Source organism: Planococcus citri, chromosome 4, assembly GCF_950023065.1.
Source record: "Planococcus citri chromosome 4, ihPlaCitr1.1, whole genome shotgun sequence".
In the NCBI taxonomy this organism is placed as follows: domain Eukaryota; kingdom Metazoa; phylum Arthropoda; class Insecta; order Hemiptera; family Pseudococcidae; genus Planococcus; species Planococcus citri.
The window spans coordinates 67,461,230-67,482,275 of record NC_088680.1 but is presented as its reverse complement, the minus strand read 5'-3'; the positions used below and the strand labels follow the sequence as shown (position 1 = coordinate 67,482,275).

The window sequence follows — 21,046 nt, the reverse complement described above, 5'->3', positions numbered from 1 at the left end:
TTGAGCTCAAAACGTCGAGAACTATCAAAATTTTTCATCCCCGACCTTTTTATCCAAAGTTGGGCCTACCGCAATAGCCATCATTTTTTACAAAAATTTGGCTAATAATATCGTATTTAATCACGTTGCTGAAATTTTTCGTCTAAGGGTGTGAAGTGTAAACCTTCTATGTAGTTTTTAGATTAACTGATTCGAACAAATCGATAACAATTCACAGAAACTTGGAAAATGACTTCGCATTTGGTGATTTTTCAATGTTTTTTGGTCGAATAAGTATATATTTTTTTTACTGATTTTCAGGGATTATTTTCTTCAATTTTCTAGTCATTCGAAAAAATAATTTTTTAGACATTTTACCGTAATTTTTTTCTAGTAAGTAGTTTTTTTTTTACCAAATTTCTTAATGATTTAGGTACCTACCTATCACTGATTACCCAAAAAATTTTCGAATGATTTTATAGTTTTTTTTTCACTAATTTTTGTGGTGATTTTTCACTAATTTTTCTTTTTAGTCATTTCAGAAAGTAAATTTCCAGTCATTTTTTTCAATTTTCTAGTGAATTTCTTTTACTAATTTTTTAGTGATTTATCACTGATTTTCCAGTGGTTCATCACTGATTTTCTAGTGTTTTTTGAACATCAATTTTTCAGTCATTTTTTCACTAATTTTCTTCTAGTGCTTTTTTTAATAATTTCCTAGTGATTTTCAAACCTATTTTCTACGAATCATTTTCCATCATTTTAGATTTTTTTCACTAATTTTTTTTAGTGATTTTTCACTGATACTTTTTTTCTAATTTTCAAGTCATTTCTGAACTATGTATTTCTTGGTGACCTATCACTGATGTTCGAGTAATTTTTTGGAATATAAATTTTCCAGCAATTTTTCACTGATTTTTTTTTTAGTGATATTCTTGTGGAGATAGAATCTTCATCATTATGATGTACTGTTACATGCACATCTCCATGTATAAGATCGTCACATGCGCTAGCTACCTACTAGAGGCCTAGCAGTACCTATCTACTGTGAGATTCATAAGTACCTGGCAACTTACCACCTCGTTACCTACTTTTCGGACACTGAGTGTATTTACGTATTACCACACAGACATTTACCTTAAGGATATTTCTCTTACGAAATAAGAAACATCTTCTGTTGTTATATGTATCGTTTATTGTCAAGTACATAGTAACAACTTACTCAAGCTAATTATGATACTGGCCTGTACAGTATTACAAAAGGAGAGATGGCATTTCATGCCTTAGAAAGTGCAAAGCACATCACCACAGGGAAGAGGGAACAATACATGGATGTGGGAAGGTCCATATATGTTACTTTTTATGAAGAGATTTACAATAAGGATCTACAGTTGTTTTACGTAATAACTCCTGGACCCGAGTGCATCTGCACGACTCTATCAGTATAACTGGAACACAGATCATATTATGAAATAGATCACTTGATCGCAAGCTTCATCAGTTCATATTTTGATATATGACTGGACTTGTGCTACTAATTTGACTATTAGATTTACGCAAATGTATGATATAGGTACAGCCTATACCATCTCCGGAACACTGATAACCGATGTTATATCATCGGGAGTCGCCAAATGACTGGTTTCTCTAGCGTATTTCTCACGATATGAAGTTGTGAGAGAACTAATCTGCTAGATGTCGTATTATGGAACTATTTCTAATGTTGACTAGAGGCAGAACGAATTTCTCTCGCTTACGCGACCGAAAATACAGCACAATCTGTCTCTACATTCTCCTTGTAATGTAGAGATTTTTTCAACAAATTTTTCTACGATTATGAATATTTTCAGCTTTTTTTTCTTTTCAAAATAAGTATCTACTAATTTTACAGTCATTTTTCAAAACTATTTTTCTACAGATTTTGACAAAAAAAAAATCAGTGATTTCCCTCCACCCACGCGATTATGAAATAGTAATTTCTTTAATCAAAAATTTTCTAATAATTATCATTGTTGGTTTTTTTTAGTGTTTTCACTGATTTCCAGTCATTTTTCAAAACAAATTTTCATTAGTAACTTCTTTTACTAATTTTCTAGTGATTCAAGTTTTTTTTTTAGTGATTTCCATCTTATTTTCTATATTCTAGTGATATTATTTTCATCAATTTTCTAGTGATGTTTCACTGATTTTTCAGAAACCTTTTCTAAATATTCTTGTTTTAGTCATTTTGACACGTTTTTTTCTTTCTTTATTCATTTTTTTTTCAAAATACCAATTTCATCATTTTTAGACGAACTTTCTAGTGATTATCACTTTACAAAAATTCCAATTTTGGAACAATTTTCTCACTTTTTCCCCAAATTGTATCTTTTACTAATTTTTTCACTCATTTCTCAAAACCTAATTTTTCAGGGATTTCAAAATAAATTGTGCAGTGATCTCTCTCTAAATTGTCTAGTAATCTTTTTTTACCACTTTTCTAGTGGTTTTTCACTAATTTCCCAGTGATTTTAGCAAACTGTTATACTTGGTAATTTCTTTTGGCAATTTTCTGTGATTCATCATTGATTTTCCAGTAATTTTTTACAAACATGAATTCTTAGTCATTTTCTCTGATTTTTTTCTAGTGATTTGCAACCCAGTTTTCTAGTGATTTCTCACTGATTTTCTAGCGATCTTAGCGATCTTAGCGATCTTAGCGATCTTTTCTAGTGATTTCTTTCGCTTATTTTCTGTGATTCATCACTGATTTTCTAGTTATTTTTTTTACAAACATCAATTACCTATTGTGTGTCATTTTTACTGATTTTTTATTCTCGTGATTTACATTACAATCCACTTTTCTAGTGATTTCTCACCGATTTCACGATTATTTTAGCAAACTTTTCTACGTATGTTGCATAGTAATTTCTTTCATTTTCACCATTTTTCTGCGATTCATCACTGATTTTCCAGTACGTTTTTACAAACATCAATTTTTAGCCATTTTCACTGATTTTTATTCTAGTGATTTTCCTTATTTTTTCACTAATTTTCTAGTGATTTTCTCATCAATTTCCTAGTGATTTCACTTTTAGCAAAATTTTCTAGTAATTATTCGCTAATTTTCTGTGATTCATCACGGATTTTTTAGTATCTAATTTTTTTTTACAAACATCAATTCTCAGTCATTTTTACTGATTTTTTTCTAGGTAGTGATTTTTCACTAATTTTCAAGTGATTTTCAACTCAATTTTCTGGTCATTGTTCTTCAATATTTTTATCATTTTCTCACCAATTTTCCATTGATTTCAGCAACGTTTTACAGTAAATTTCTGTCGCCAATTATTTTCCACTTTAACACTGATTTTCTAGTGATTTTTTCCAAACCTCAATTTTTTAAAATTTCAACATTTACACCAATTTTTTCTAGCATTTTTTCACTGATTTTTCAGTGATTTTCAACCCAGTTTTCTAGTAATTTCTCATTAATTTCCTAGTGATTTATCATTAAAGCTAAATTTTCAAGTAATTTCATTCGCCTATTTTCTGGTGATTTATCACAGATTTTCTAGTTTTTTTCCAAACATTAATTTTTTAGACATTTACACTATTTTTTTTTCTGTGATTTTTCACTAATTTGCAATTGATTTTCAACACAATTTTTACCGATATTTCAGTGATTTCTGCAAAATTTTCCAGTAATTTATCCCTGACTATTTTCTAGTAATTTTTTCCAAATGAATTGATGATCAATTTTATGAAAGAACCATTCGCCAGCGAATCGATCAATTCTTTAATTATCAATTCGTTCGTGAATGATTCACCAAAAATTGAGTAAATTAATCGATTCGTTGGCGAATGATTCACTTATACAAACCAATTTGTTTGCGAGTGATTCACTAAAAATTATTCAATTTGTTCGTGAATGATTCATCAAAAATTGAGTAAATGAATCGATTCATTCGCGAACGAGTCACTAATACGAATCGACTATTTTCTAGTATTTTTTCCAAATACTTAAAACTTTTTTTTTTAGTGAATCATTCATGAACGAATTGATAAATTTTATGAAAGAACCATTCGCCAACGAATCGATCAATTCTTCAATTTATGAATCAACTCTTTCGCGAATGATTCACAAAAAATGATTTAATTCGTTCGTGAATGATTCACCGAAAATTGAGTAAATGAATCGATTCGTTCGCGAACGATTCACTTATACGAACCAATTTGTTTGCGAATGATTCACTAAAAATTATTCAAGAATGATTCACCTAAAATTGAGTAAATGAATTGATTCGTTTTCGTTCACGAATGAGTCACACTTAAATGAATCAATTCGTTCGCGAATGATTCATCAAAATTTGAGTAAATGAATCGATTCATTCGCGAACAAGTCACTTATACGAATCGACTATTTTCTAGTATTTTTTTCCAAATACATAAAACTTTTTTTTTAGTGAATCATTCATGAACGAATTGATAAATTTTATGAAATAACCATTCGCCAACGAATCGATCAATTCTTTAATTTATGAATCAATTCGTTCGCGAATGATTCACAAAAATGATTCAATTCGTTCATGAATGATTCACCAAAAATTGAGTAAATGAATCGATTCGTTTGCGAACGATTCAATTATACGAACCAATTAGTTTGCGAATGATTCACTAAAAATTATTCAAGAATGATTCACCTAAAATTGAGTAAATGAATTGATTCATTCACGAATGAGTCACACTTAAACGAATCAATTCGTTCGCGAATGATTCATCAAAAATTCAGTAAATGAATCGATTCGTTCGCGAACGAGTCACTTATACGAATCGACTATTTTCTAGTATTTTTTTCCAAATACATAAAACTTTTTTTTAGTGAATCATTCATGAACGAATTGATTAATTTTATGAAAGACCCATTCGCCAACGAATCGATCAATTCTTTAATTTATGGATCAATTCGTTCGCGAATGATTCACAAAAAATGATTCAATTCGTTCGTGAATGATTCACCAAAAATTGAGTGAATGAGTCGATTCGTTCGCGAACGAATCACCTATACGAATCGAATCGTTCACGAATTTGTTTGCGAATGATTCACTAAAAACTATTGAATTCGTTCGTGAATGATTCACCTAAAAATGAGTAAATGAATTGATTCATTCACGAATGAGTCACACTTATACGAATCAATTCGTTCGCGAATGATTCATCAAAAATTGAGTAAATGAATCGATTCGTTCGCGAACGAGTCACTTATACGAATCGATTCGTTCTCGAACGAATCATTTATACGAATCGATTCATTCGCGAACGAATCACTTACACCAATCGAGTCGTTCGCGAACGAATCATTTATACGAATTGATTCGTTCGCGAACGATTCACTTATACGAATCAATTCGTTCGCGAATGATTCAGTAACTATTGATCAACTCGTTCGCGAATGATTCACCCAGAAATCAATCAGTTTGTTCAATCACCAATCGGTTGTGAATGACTCGATTCGATTTGATTCACTTCGCTTGAAAACAGATCAATTCCCATTTCTATCTTCTCATTACGTACGAGTATTTTCCACCAATTTTGTAGTACCTCATTTTTCACAAATTTTCCGGTAATTTTTAGCAACCTTTCAAGAAAAAAACACATTTTTAAAAAAAATTGATAATTGGTGTCCTAAATGTGAATTTTCAATATTTTGACCTGCACATCCCTTTCCATAATTTTCCAGCCACAAAAAAATTTGTGTGTTTGCTGGATCCTCTCCTGCACGATATGCTCTGGAATGTAGGTGGGTATTCTAGATCTTCCTTTTCGAGGATTTCAATTACTCAATCCCCTCCCCCTCTTCAATGCACAAAAACACGGATCTTCTCAGTCTCGAAATTCGAATGAATAGCACTTGAAATATCAACAAAAAAATTGAACATTTTTACTTCACAGAATTTCAAGTATCTACATAGTTTTAGGAACTTCAATCTACACTAAAGTCTAAAATCGACATTTCAAGAACCTTTCAAAATGCCAAAATTTTCTCAACCATTAAAAAAACATACATTCGTATTTCCTAATTTCATTCAAAAAACCTCGAACGAAATCCAAACGATTAGAAATAATCGGATTGCCTTTTGTTAAAAGATAACTGAAATATATCGAATAATCGAACCCTATATTTACTCGAGATTTCAACGTACATACCTAAAAAAAAAAAAAAATCAACGAGAAAGTATCAGTTTCACTCGTATAAGCTCGTAAATTGGGTAGGGCAGGCATCGTGGGAACATACACATAGCGTATACTCGCATTTCGCTGACTGAGCAAAGCATTTCTTATTAGGCTTTGTGTAGTGTAGTATTTTATTCGGGACTCTTCACGTCATTACGAAAACCCTTATCCTGTGTCACAAACAACATTCGATGTTTTTTCGTCAAGTGGAAAAACAATTTGGAGGAAAAAAAAATCAAAACGAAAGAATAACGATTAAATTAGAACGGACGACAGAACATGGAAACGCTCGTATCGTGTACCAGCAGCTCAGTGTACAGAGGACTATATAGAGAGGTACTTGTACATGTAGACTTTTTAAATCGATTGTAAATGTACGCCTTTGATTGAAAACAGTATATACAGGGAGACTTGAAAAGCCTAACGTTGTAGCACGTCTACGTATATATTAGATATATCTAGACTACAGTACGTTTGTTATTAACTGAGGTCAAATATTTGACCCACATTGCGAATATTCAACCACGTTGTGTACTCGCTACTTACTCTATTATTAAGACTAGATAACTTATATACGAGTTATAAGTTACTTAAATATGGAAACAATACGTTCGTCAAGAAAGCGAGAAGGGTACCTATGTTTATTGCGATAAACAAATCAACACCAATTATTAGATTTACCCCGAGCTTTTATTATCTATCTCAATCTCGAATAGGTACGTAATTTATCGACAATTCGTAATACCTAATTGGTACTTTTGCTCGCTGAAAATTATTTAACAAACCACTCGGTAACTAAATTTGCAGATTCACTAATTTTATTTTCTACTATGTACCGATACAACAACATGAAAAGGATTAAATTGCGAATATTACGAATAGAAATTTCCAGAGTTGTCTTGGGAAAATAGACTCTGGTTCTTGGAATGGGTCATAACGTCCACAGGAGCCAGAGTAGTGGTTTTCCTACGTTTGAACGTATCGTTGACGAAATCTTTCAACCATTTGTAAAGCTCAGCTTCGATATCTGGTCTCAAAAAATCAGCCAGTTGCTTGAGGTCGTCTTCTTTGAAGTTTATTTTACCCGGCTGCATTTTGAGACTCGGTTGGGCTACGCTCACATCCAGATCTTCAACTTGCAAAGAATCTTGGTCATCGAGTAATGAGCAAGATACCACGATCCGGACTCGAACTTGAGTTATTTTGTAATCTGCGTTTAAAGGTATTTGTTCTAAGGTACCGTTGCGAACCTCGGTCATGAATATTCTTCCTCCAATAGTCAGCGGACCAGCTTGACCTTCCATATTGATGTAGAAATCGTTTTGATCTCTGTAAGCTCTGATCTGATCTTTCAAATGAGTCGTATTTAAACCAGTCAACGTGACGTTTGAAACGATGATCGTATTATTGTGCACCTAAAAATTCGAAAAAAAGTAAACTCGGTTATAAAATAAATGATACATTAGGTCCTGTCACTTTTCAACTATACTGTACCTTCATTTTATGATAAATCCCAGGCAAAGGTGCCTTCACACTGACGGTTTTATTCAGCCAAGTCCGAATTTGTGACAAAGAACTCGACATAATAGACGAGACACGATTGTATTCGCCCAATGAAGAAACATCCTTCTGAGAGGTGATTTCCTTCACTTTAGAAATAACCACGTGTCTGATTCTGTGCCCCAACTCTTTGCCTACACGATACAGTATTTCTTCGACCAATTTATTCGATATAATTCCTTCCAAGAAGATCGATATAACACCCATGTTACGATAATCGTATTCCGATTTACCGAAAGTTATGGTAGCTTCGCTGGAGGCGATATCGATCTCGTTTTTGAATTTGCAATACAGATCGTTCTCAGTGTAGGTAACGTTGTCCAAAAGTTTCACCGTGAACGATCCGGTAGCGTGTCTGAGGAAATTGGACAACGAGTAGTTACCTTCGATGATCAGTTGAGGTGCCACCAAAGTCACATTAGCCTGCGAAGAATTTAAATAAAATAAAATGAAAATTATGAGTAAATCACTAGAATATGTCTTGTAGGTCTCATAGCTGAAATTTTTCTGTAGATATTGTACCAGTTTTGCAAACTCTTGGCAGTCCTAAATAGAAATTCTATATGGAATATAATCCTCAAAGAGGCCAAGAATTGCTCAGACTTTCCCATATAATGACGATAAGCAAAGTGGATACATTTTTGAGAACCCATATCACAGTTCAAATATCTCAACAAAATGACTACTGAATTCCAAAAATCAAAATTATCACTCTTCCTTCCTCCTGAAAAAATTCCATAAATGAATTATTCAAAAAATTTTCTTCCCCAATTTGTCAAATTTTACAGTGCAAAAGGTTTAGCAAATAGGGTATCTTTTCATTGTTTTGAAATGGGAGAGGGGGGGGGAGGTGTCAGAAATAATTTACCGAAAAATTTGCTGTCTCAACTGGTCAAATTGTACCGTGCAAAATGTTTAGCAAACGGGATATATTTTCATTTTTTGCAATGAGGGGGGCTGGAGAGTGGAGGTGTCAAAAATAATTTACCATCTCAAAATTATTAATTTTTCAAACATTCAATTTTGAGGTAAGCGAGTGAACAATCGAGAGAAAAACACTGAATGTTCAATTTTTTTCGAGTTAACAATTTTTTAGATCAATAAAAAAACACTAACTTCAGAATTTTGAAAAAAGTGATGTGAAAAACAGGAAATTTAAAAAAAATTGGCAAGTTTGGCCAAGAAAACCTCTTGAAATAAGACACTGCATAAAAAATGCCAGCTTCCTCGATAAGTATTGGAGAGAAAATAGAAAAAGGTTCCAAAAGTGAGACAAAAATATTACTTTTCAGCCTATTTTTGGCAAGAAAAAAAAATCAAGAAAGAAAAAGAATTCAATACACTGATTTTTTTTCTCATCTTTAATGAAAAGTTCCTGATTTTCTGAAGCACTGAGTCAAAACAGAAGATGCAAAATTTGTTGTTATAAATTTTTTTTGAGTAATGTGTTTTCGAAACGCACTGATTTCGATTCTGAAACCAGTCTAACCCCAAAATTGAAACTGGGCCGGGTGAGCCCTCAAATTCTGATGAATGTAATAAATAAGTGTCAAAATCTAGTTCATTTGAGAAGCTCAATTCTTATTTTAGAATCAACTAGTTTTCAAGAGCATTCAAAAATCATTCCCTTTCATTTCCCCCTTCCTGGAACTTGAAAATAAAAAATGAAAAACGACAATTCATTCCAGAAATTGAACCAAATTGTCAGCTTTCAATTTTTGGCATTGGCATTAAACCAGCATTTTTTTAAATTTAAAATAATTCCAAGATTTTTTGAAGTTTTTATTATAGCATTTTGATTCTTAATTCTTCCTCTCACTCTTCAGCCTCCCCCAAAATTCTAAAAAAAAATCGTTTGAACTGCTTTTGCTTCTTAGTGGGGGAGCCTGGATAAGGATCTATTACACCCCCCTGCCGATCCTCCGGGGAAACTTTTTTCTTAAGAGGAGAATCCTAAGAAACATTTCTTGTCCTTGTCCTCAAAAAAAAGTGGCCCCACTTCCAAAATGGCGGCTATTTTGATTGACAGGTGAGCCGAAATCGCAGATTTTACGTTCCAACATAGGACTTGCACAACATTTTTTAAACCGTACAGAGGTAGATCGAAAGAACAGGCAAAAATTCATCACCTGCCAAAATTTCAAGTGGTAAAGTTTTTTTTCCGATTTTTGGTGAATTTTTGAAAATGAAATTTCGGCCAAAAATGAGGGAAAAAATCAAAATTTTACCAAATTGACCAAGAAAGCTGAAATTTGGGATATACCCAATTTTTGACATGCCAAATCGATTGGAAACGGTTTCTAGCCGTTTTTAGCATTTCTGGAGCCTCCAGCAGATTTTGAAACTCGAAATTCCCACAAAATTTCATCAAATGAAGTTGGAAAGCCGAAATTCATTCCGCAAACTAATTTCAATACACTACGAAGTCGACTGCAGGTGAATTTTAAGTGCTTTTTGGAGCCTCCAGCGACTTTTTGAAAATTACTGGAGCCTCCAGTAGATTTTTGAAATTTGAAATTTCCCAAAATTTCATCAAATGGAGATGGAGAGCCGAAATTCATTCTGCAAACTAATTTCAATACACTAAGAAGTCGACTGCTGGTGGATTTCAAGTCGTTTTGGAGCCTCCAGCGACTTTTTGAAAGATTGTATGGCGTTTTTTGGAAAATTGAATTTCCAAAAAGTAGCTGGAATCTTGAAAAGTATTTGAAACCACTACGCACTCGATTTCATATCGTATTGAAATTAGTTTACGAAGTAAATTTTAGCTTGCTAACTCCATTTGATAAAATGTTGTGGGAATTTCAATTTTCAAAAATCTGGTGGAGACTCCAGTAATTTTCAAAAAGTCGCTGGAGGCTCCAAAATGATTTGAACCCACCTGAAATCGTCTTGAGAGGGTGTTGAAATTGGAATGCAGAGTAAATTTCGGCTTTCCATTTCCGTTTGATGAAATTTTGGGGAAATTTCAAGTCTCAAAAATCTACTGGAGGCTCCAGTAATTTTGAAAAGTTGCTGGAGGCTCAATAAGACATTAGTTGCAGGGTAAATTTCGTCTTTCTAACTTCATTTGATGAAATTTTGTGGGAATTTCGAGTTTCAAAATCTGCTGGAGGCTCCAGAAATGCTAAAAACGGCTAGAAACCGTTTCCAATCGATTTGGCATGTCAAAAATTGAGTATATCCCAAATTTCAGCTTTCTTGGTCAATTTGGTAAAATTTTGATTTTTTCCCTCATTTTTGGCCGAAATTTCATTTTTAAAAATTCACCAAAAATCGAAAAAAGAACTTTAGCACTTGAAACTTTGACAGGTGATAAATTATTGTCTAATCTTTCGATCTATCTTTGCACGGTTTAAAAAATTTTGTGCAAGTCCTATGCTGGAACGCAAAAGCTCCGGTTTCGGCCGCCATTTTGTGAGTAGGGCCACGTTCTTGTTGAGGACAAGGACCAGAAATGTTCCTTAGGACTCTCCCTTTAAGAAAAAAGTTGCCCCTGAGGATCGGCAGGGGCTGAAAGTTATCCTTATGCGGGCTCCCCGACTATCTGTCCTCATATTGGATCGGATTTTGATAATGTTCTTCAGCTAAATTACGTAAAATGTTCAGATTTTATTTTGAGCGTTTCTTTGTACCTATTCTTTTTTTTTTCAAAATTGTGAAGGAAATATTGTGATAGGAAAAAATCAAGTCAACAAATTTTTCAGGTGAAAGGGAAGGGAGCGACAATTTTCGATATGCCTAGGGGTTCGAAAAAGTTGAATGAACCACCCCCTTCCAAAAAAAAGGATACCCATGGGGGAAAGCAACATTTTTCAATTTGTGTAGTTCCAAAACTTTTTTAGATTACTAGCTTTTGTTTAGAGATTTAGGTTCTTCTCAACATCGCTGAAAATTTTTTGTTTGGTAGGAATTTTTTAGGGAATGGGAATTTTTTCTGAAGGGAAGAATTTTCACCAAATCGTCAAGAAGATCATTTAAAAATTCAAACCTTCAGACAAAAGCCTAGAATTTTAAAATTTTGTGAAGAAAATAATCAAGTATTCAATTAATTGTAATACTTCAAATTGAGGATACGGGGGGGGGGGGCGGGGGGTTGAATCAGTGTTTCATTGGGGAGCATTTTTCTTCAGAGTTTGTAGAAACTTTTCTTTAAAAAATTTTAATTGACATGATTGCACTATTTTTAACCAATGACAATTTTTTGAGAGGATCTTCAGAAAATCAGGTGAAGAGGGTCTTATTGGCGGTGAGACCTTTTTAAAAATTTCTGCAGGCCCTTGAAGCACGGTCAAAGGTGTCCAATCTCTTAAAACACACGATGCAGTGGTCTCAAAAGTTTTTATCACCATTTTCAAAAATTTCGAGACGTATAGATCCTCTCAAACGAGTCTCGGTTTCGAGTCAAAGAAGTCAGTGCAATATAAAAATTACTGCAGTAGAGATTATTAAAATTTGTAACTCATTTTAACCTATTTGACACCCCCCTCCCCCCCACAAAAATGTCTCGAAATCCTGGAACTTCAACATTGAAGCACTTCGTTAAATTTTTCAGTCGAAAAAATGCCAGTAAGTAATGAAACAATTTAGCTATTGGGGACCATCAAATTTGAACTTTCAAAGTATGAGCCACCTACACTCCCTCTTTTCAGATCCTAGCCTCAAAAAGTTTGGAAAATTTTCTCCCCCTCCTTTGCTATTTTCTCGTCATCTGATGCATGAAAATTTTGGAAAAATTGAAGTAAAAAGTCAGTAAAAATCATTTTTCCGAAATACCAGAGACCCTGACGGTATTTCCCTGATTCTACCCTACCCTTGTCCTTTCCTTAAAAATATGCTTCGTGGGTAATTTCAATTTTTCAGATTGAATACCCCCTCCCCCCTCCGCCACTCCATGATTTTTGGAAATTGCAAAAAATGAATTTTTAATGAAAAAATGCAAGATTATTTTTTCAAATTCAGAACTTTTTACAAGACTTGCAGGACCAATTAGAAGATCTATTATGAAAAGAAATATGGGGGAAAAGGAGAGACGTTGGTTTTGCTGAACTCGAATTTTTAATTTATCTTTTTGAGATGATATGTGATTTTCAACTAAGCTGCATTAAATCTCCAGAAAAAGTCGAAAATCGAACCTCCAAAAGTAGGTAAATTCACCAGTAACCAACACGTTAACTCGACTACTCGTACTACTGACGTATCAATTACTTCAGCAATATTTATCCAAATTTCCATATAAAATATACTCACTTTTTTATGATTTTTATCAACCGACAGCGCGTAATTCTTAAACCCAGACATTCCATACACTTTGACATTCGTATACTGCATATCGGCCAATTTATACGATTTATTAAATTTGCCAATGTAAAAAGAATCGGAAATGAAAGGAAGTTCGTCGAGATCCATGGCTAAAACCTTGTGAGAATCGGTCGAATTGGCTAATTTCTTCAAAATCTCGTAAACGTGATCCATTTGACTGGAAACATATTCTCTCAGATCTTCTTGCGATTCGAGTAACTTCTGGGATAAGGATTTCCTAATCGTTTCTGCATTTTCATTCGTCGTTGTCGTCGCATTTGTCACATGTTTCTTCACTTCAGAATGATGTAATCCGGTTTCATCATGTTGCCCTTTTGCATCTTTAACAACACTCGCCCCAGCTGAAAAAAATTTTCACTTGGTTTAAATTACATAAATTTCAACCTAGGTAGATTCGTGAAATCGACTGTCGTCGGGTTATCGATTGTTTCGCCTTTTGGATGGCCTTTGAAAATTTAGCGCGTAAAATTCAATTTCGCCATAGTTTTCCGAGCTGTTAAAACCTCTCCGGTATATTATTCTTTTTTTTCTCTCAAACTTTTTTGCACACAGCGTCAAATAAAAAAATTACTTGTACAATTTGGCACCTACGTAATCGATATAAGTAGGTACAGGAAGGTAGGTAGGTAAGTACCTAGGCGGTAACATTTTTATTTACGCTGAAAACTTCTTTACGACTTTTCGTGATCCTTATAAACGTATAGCTGGCTGTTTTGCACCCCCACTTCGGCGCCCTCGAGCTTTTTCTTCTCTCAAGTTTGATATAGTTTCATTCTTTTTTATTGGATTCGCGTCAGCAGAAGCGGTATACACATTACACACCTAGACCTATGTATGTAGTATATGTACGTCTACGTACCTTATAATATAATATTCGTGCATTGGCAACATTAAAATACCAACCACGAAAGGATCGTAGTCGTTAAAATTGATTTACCTACCGAGACGTAAGCTTATAGGGTAAACGCAGAACAGAGAGGTGCACGAGCAACCTGAAAATCGCTCATATACCTTTCTACCTACTTACGCCATATATATAGGTTAGGTAGGTATACGACTTTTTTTTTTTTTTTTTTTTACTAAATCGAGGCGAAATTTTCAAAGGCCACGCCACTATGCTACAAACAAACGATCGATCGCAGACGAAATTCTACCACTGACTCTGTTCGTATATGGAGTAATGAAAATTTATGGCCAGTATTTCGAGTCTATTTTTAAAGGGTAGCTAACTACATAGGTATTGCAGGTGAAGGTATAGTCGAATCGACTCTGGACGGGGTTTCAAACAAAACTAGCCTCAGAAGGTCGACCACGATGCGAAAAAATTGTGTAACTTTTGCGCCATTATTTTGCTAGTGAAAGGCAAAAAAAAATTTACTATCGATTTTTTCGTTTCTCATCAAATTGAGATGAACAATTTGTGTGTTCCGGAATCAATTCTCAGTGATGAGAGCAATCTGTAGAATTTTTTAAAAATGTTCTCTGATAACTTTTTACTGACTTATGGCATTTGAAAATTTTCAAGCGGCCATTTTGGAATGAAGCTTTAGAGCAACAGTAAAATTCTCGTACCCAAGGAAAGTTTCAAATCATAGAAATGTTTTTTTGCTTGAAATTTGATAGTTGAATTTCATTGATACGAGAAGGAACTGTTCAGAATTCATTTTTAAGTTTACAGAATGTCTGACACAAGTTTAGGAACTCGTCAACTTTGAAAGAATCAGTGTCTAGGAAATATGATGCCAATAACCATTACCAATTCACCAACATTTACGAATTACCCTTACTTAATTTCCCAGAAATTACTCATAAGTCATAATTTATCAAATATTACCGTTGACCCGTAATTTATCAGAAATTATCCGTAATTTACCAATAAATACGCGTAATTTATCAAAATTTACAAAAAATTACTGGTTACTCGTAATTTACAATTTACATACCCAACATCATCTGTAATTTACCGAAAATTACTTATCTGTAATTTATCAATAATTACCCGTAATTCATCCAAATTTACCAGAAATCGCTCGTAATTTACCAAATATTACCCCTGACCTATAAATTACCAGATATCATCCAAAATTAACTAAATTTACCAAAAATTACCCGTAGTTTACCAAAATTTTACCAGAAATTACCCGTAATTTACCCAAATTTACCAGAAATTACCCGTAATTTATCAGAAAACAACACACTTGTGATTTACCAAAAATTACCCATAATTTACCAGGCTTGTTAACCGGTTTTTAACCATTAACCGTAACCGCAAATTAACCGGTAAATTAACCGGAAAAAAAATTAACCGTAACCAAAAAACCTTTTTTTTTTTTGAAATATCACTAACCATAACCATAACCGTAACCGTTTTCTGAGATCAAAATGAACCATAACCGTAACCTTAACCAAAAATTTTTTAGAAAAAAACCGGTTACAAAATTTAAAAAAATTGAAAAGTGCTGTTTTTTCATTTCTTTTTATTTGTGGTTTTTTCGATGTGATTTGCAGTGATTTGAAATTTTAATCAAAAAAAATGATCAAAAAATAAAATAAAAAAACGTGAATAGAAAGTTCAAAAAATTTGAAACTATAGTTGCATCATACTAATTAGTCATTAAACCATTAACGCTCGATCTTAAATGATATTTTAATGGTAAGAGATGATAAATAATTGTTTCTTGAAAAAATTATTCAATTTTGAATTCAAATGTTACCAGTTTTTCAATTTTTAAACTTCAAAATTTCAAACTCAGAGAGAATTTTTGGAAATTTTCAAATTTTTAACTGTAATTTTAACCATTAACCGAAATTTTAAGCTCAACTGGAAAAATTACCACCAAAAACTGTAACCTTAACCTTAACCATTAACCGAAAAAAATGATCATCAATAACCGTAACCTGAACCTTAACCGTAACTTGAAAAAATGAGTAACCTTAACCGTAACCTTTAACCAAAATTTTGAATTTCTTGTTAAATTTTTAACCGTAACCTTAACCGGAAATATTTTTTTTTCGGTTAACAAGCCTGTAATTTACCAAAAATCAGTTAAAGTACCAGTAATTTCCAAAAATAACTTGTACCCTATTTTACCAGAAAACCACGTAATTTACCAAAAACAAATCTGTGATTTACCAAAAAATTGCCTGTGATTTAACAAAACATGACCCATTATATCTACCTACAAATTTACCTGCAATTTACCAAAATTTTCCTGCAATTTACCAAAAATTACCTATAATTGTTGGCAAAATTGATCGTATAACGTTAACTGTAACGTTTTAATACGATAACTTTTTAGTTTTTTATTTTAAATAAAAATCAATTTCGTTTCGCGAGTTTGAAATATCGCTGGTTGCGTATTATATGGTTTCTAAGTTCTTTCGTAAAATCGCGTAAACTGTTGGCTGTTAAATTTATCGTCGTATATACGTTGTTTTCGTTAGTTATTAAGTTCGTTCGCGTTATTATTGATTTAATCTTCGAGTTGTAAAGTTATCAAGTCGAGCATAAAGCTCTGTTTTTGTTGTTGTTATTTTCCTTCGGGTCAATAACCTAGAATTAAAAATAAATCTTTTATTTTTATTCTGTGTAAGATGTCTGTTCGATTTGTTCGAGTATTTATAGATGTCTAGTAGTCAGATATTTTCCAGTTCGAAGGAAATATCGTACAATAATTTACCCAAATTTACTAGAAATTACCCATAATTTACCAAAAATACTTGTAATTTACTAGAAATTACCCCCAACTTACCAGATAACAAAATACTTGAAATTTACCAAAAATTACCCATAATTGACCAAAAATTATTTGAATGTGTAATTTTCAAAAATTACTCGTATTTTACCAGAAAAACTGTATTTTACCAGAAAAACTGTAATTTACCAAAAATTACCTGTAATTTACCGAAAATTACCCTTCATTTACATGAAACTACCCATAGTTTACCTTAAATTACCCGTAATTTACCAAAAAAATGAAAAATTACCCGAAATTTACCAGAAATTACCCAAACTTTACCAGAAATCACCCAAACTTTACCAAAAATTACTCAAAATTGACCAAAAATTACCTGCAATTTTCCAGAAATTACCTAAAATTTACCAGAACTTACTCAAAATTTATCAAAAATTACCCATAATTGACCAAAAACACTTGTGATTTACTGAAAATTACCAGTAATTTACCAGAAAAAACCACTTGTAATTTACCAAAAATTAACCATAATTCACCTAAAATGAATTAAATTACCCATAATTGTCATAAACTACTGGTAATTCACCAAAAATTACTGATAATTCACCAAAAGTTACTTGTAATGTACCAAAAGTTACTCGTATTTTACCAAAAAATTGTAATTGTGATCTGTCACGAGAAAACCAGGTTAGTGTCCAAAACGTAAATTTTACAGGACGGGCATTTGAAGTTTGAATCTATGTGTTCGGGGATCTATGATTCGTAGATCCGTGAAACTTGGACCACTTTTGGCCACAAGGGGTGCCAACATAACCTGACATTTTTTTTCAAAATCAGGGTTGCCAAAGGCCGATAATCGAAATTTCCCCAAATCGATTTTTTCGTTTTTTGTCAATTTCACATCAAAAATTTCGCGAAAACTACTAAGAATGAATTATTAATATAAAATAAAGTTATTTATTGAGTTTTTAAATTTTTTCAAAAATTTTGTTCAAGGTGAAAAGAGTTGATTTTTCCAGCTTAAGCCTCATTCAAATTTCAATAAAATGACACTAATCCTCCAAATGTGGGTCGATTGCCCCAAAAATTTGCATATTGACTCCCCTGAACATACTTTTCAAGAAAATCACAAAAAAAATTTTTTTCAAACTTTTTTGTAGTTGCTCTATTTTTTTAACCTTGAATTTAGGGTCAAAAGAATCGTTCGCGAACGTTTTAACCACCACAGGCGGGTTCTGCACACTGAGTAATACCAATATCTAGTGCTGTGCGCCGATAAAAAATCCTTCGGCGGCGGCGTTGAGCACCGATTTCATAGGCGGCGAGTGGCGTGCTCGGCGCGCCACAAAGCTGAAAATGACCGGCGGCGGCGGCGGCGTTTTATCGGGTCACCCCCCTCCTCCACAGGGTTTTTGAGAGTGAATGGATTTCTTATAAGAAGTCAATTTTTTTACACTTGAAACACAAACTGGGAGGAAAGAAAAGATAACAATATGCCCGAGCGAAGCGAGGGCAAAAGATTTTGAAAATTTTGAATTTATAAACTAAATTTAAAATGCCAATTTGGCACTTTTGGCAGTAAATTTTATGTTCGCCGCCGACAATTCTTTCGGCGGCGGCGGCGGCGGCGTTGGGCTCACGCCTGACGTTTCTCAGCGGCGGCTTTTCAGGACAAAAATTTCACTCAGCGGCGGCGTTTATTCGGCGGCGCACAGCTCTACCAATATCCATAAAAAAAACCAAATCGATTTTTTGGACACTAACCTGGTTTTCTCGTGACAGATCACAATTTACCAAAAATTACCCGTAATTTACAAAAAGTAATCTCTGATTTACCAAAAAATGACCCGCAGTCCACCAAAAAAATTACCAGTAATTTACCCAAGTTTACCAGAAATTACCCGTATTTTACCAGAAATTACCCGTATTTTATCAGAAATTACCCATATTTTACCCAAAATTACCCGTAATTTACCAGAAATTACCCATAATTTACCAGAAATTACCCGTAATTTACCAGAAATTACCCGTAACTTACCAAAAATTACCCGTAATTTACCAGAAATTACCCGTAATTTACCAGAAATTACCCATAATTTACCAGAGATTACCTATAATTTACCAGAAATCACCCAAAATTACTCGTAATTTACCAGAAATTACCCGTAATTTACCAGAAATTACCCGTAATTTACCAGAAATTACCCGGAATTTACCAGAATTTACCCGTAATTTACAAGAAATCACTCGTAAACCATAAATTACCCGTAATTTACCAAAAGTTACGCATAATTTATCAAAAATTACCTGTAAATAACCAAAAAATTACCAGTAATTTACGGAAAATTATCTGTAATCAGTCAAATATTACCCTGTACTCACAATGGAATTTGTCAAAAATAACCAGTAATTTACCAGAAATAACTTGTATTTTAGTAATTGACAGAAAAATCACCTCTAGTTTACCAAAAAAAAATTACCTGCAATTTACCCAAAATTATAGTAGAAACTCTACAGGATTCTTTTCCCAAATTTTCAGAATATCAGAAAGTTTCAATACGAATTCTCAAAAATCAAGAGTTGATGATTACTTATTCAAGTTTGTTTCAATGTAACTCAACTAAATTTCATTAGCCTGAAAATTCAAAATAAAATGCTTCGAGTGTCCTTGGGATGCGAATGACTTGTAGAGGACTGGAGCAGGAGGGAATTAATCTCTCCCGAAATTTTAAAAATCAACTTTATTCGTTGTATCGAAAAATTATTTTGAAAAACGAACCCAGAAGAATAATTTTGATACCGTACAACCTATGGTGGCGAGGGTCTCGAGCTGAAATTTTTTTTAATGGTGAAAATTTGCTAAATTTCATTACCTATTTGAAAAACGTTGTGGGTACATGAATCCCCCCAAATTGGGGCCTATGTGCTCAAAATTATTCTCTGATATTCACTTCATAATTGAGGGTGGGGGGAGACGAACCAAAGTCTGACTTATGAACTTTTGAAATTTGAAAACTTCAATCTACGAGTAAGTAAAACTTGTTAAAAAATCATTATCATGAGCACAGTTTTGAATTTGAGCCCTATTTTCGCTAGAACTGATCCTTTGATTTAAAAAAAGTTGCTACTACGACAAAAAAGTAAATTTATTACTGCATTTTTTAAAAAAATGATAAATTTTCAAAATTTTTATTTTATACGAATATTTTATGATAAATTACGCAAATTCTGCTGAAAAATGGAAACTGTAGGTACCTGTAAAGCTTTATTACAAAATGACAATTAAAAAATTTCAAAATGACATAAATCGTCGAAAAAATTTGAAAAAAATTCCAAAGATTGCTTTCACCCTTAGAAATGCATTCCAAAAAACATTAACTTTTTACCTCAATTTGATAAAAAAATTAAAAAAATCATCACCTCATTTTGGCCTCTCACTCCAAAAATTATTCGACTTGTAATCTCAATTTTTTTTTCATCCGATAGTCGACCTTTTGAGTCCAGTTTTGTTCAAAAATATCCTCAAAGGCCAATTCGACAACTACATTTAGGCAAAATACACATTTGTCACTTACCTGTTCTCGTCGCCAAAGCCAACACCACCAAAAACGTAAAATAAACCAATTTCATAATTATTTTCACACTTCTACTCGTAGTAATCTTACTGTGATTTTCCACAACACACAACCGGATGAAAAAATATAAAAATTGTCGATAAAATTACCCAGCGACGAGATTTATATACTTCTTAGAATGGATTACATCGAGCGATTCAAAAGTCGTTTGATCGTAATCGCAATATTAATTACTATTTCTCCTACGTAGACGTATTACATTATATGTAGAGGTACGTACATAGGTACGTAAAAAGACACAGCATTCATTCCAAAAAGGTCTCCCTTCGTGAACGTCGCATCGCTTGGGTAAGTTCACACGAGCGACATTTCAATGATGATGCGAAATCGTCGCTTTAATTAACCTTTGGAGGACTTTGGCATTTGCAGAAATCGGCACGAGTTTCGTCGAGCAGCTTTTAAGCGATTTGACTGAAGATATTATACAGAGGATGAAGAAAATAGGGGGGGTTTTCAACCTTATAGTACGATGAAAGTAGATGAGATAGTGTGGACAGGTGTTTTCTCGTTCTTTTTCTTCATCTTTTTCTGCATAATTAAAAACGGAAATAATATTGCAACGTATACTTTGTAATTGATAGTAAAAGAGAACAACATTCGATTATTTATCAATAGGTACTTAGGTAGGGGGCAAATGAACTTAAT

General features: G+C 33.1%; 2 protein-coding genes across 6 annotated transcripts in view; one reads left to right on the top strand and one right to left on the bottom strand.

The window, feature by feature from the left end:
• The window catches only part of MESK2 (misexpression suppressor of KSR 2), an 87,726-nt gene that overhangs the window by 53,074 nt on the left and 13,606 nt on the right, over nucleotides 1-21,046 (top strand). The window lies entirely within an intron of this gene.
• On the bottom strand, nucleotides 6,986-20,510 carry LOC135844364 (uncharacterized). The gene is made up of 4 exons (XM_065362527.1): nucleotides 20,342-20,510; nucleotides 13,000-13,412; nucleotides 7,684-8,172; nucleotides 6,986-7,604 (listed from the first exon to the last, which is right to left on the bottom strand). Exons 1-4 carry the CDS (start codon nucleotides 20,394-20,396, stop codon nucleotides 7,062-7,064), a joined length of 1,500 nt encoding a protein of 499 aa, XP_065218599.1. The 5' UTR covers nucleotides 20,397-20,510; the 3' UTR covers nucleotides 6,986-7,061.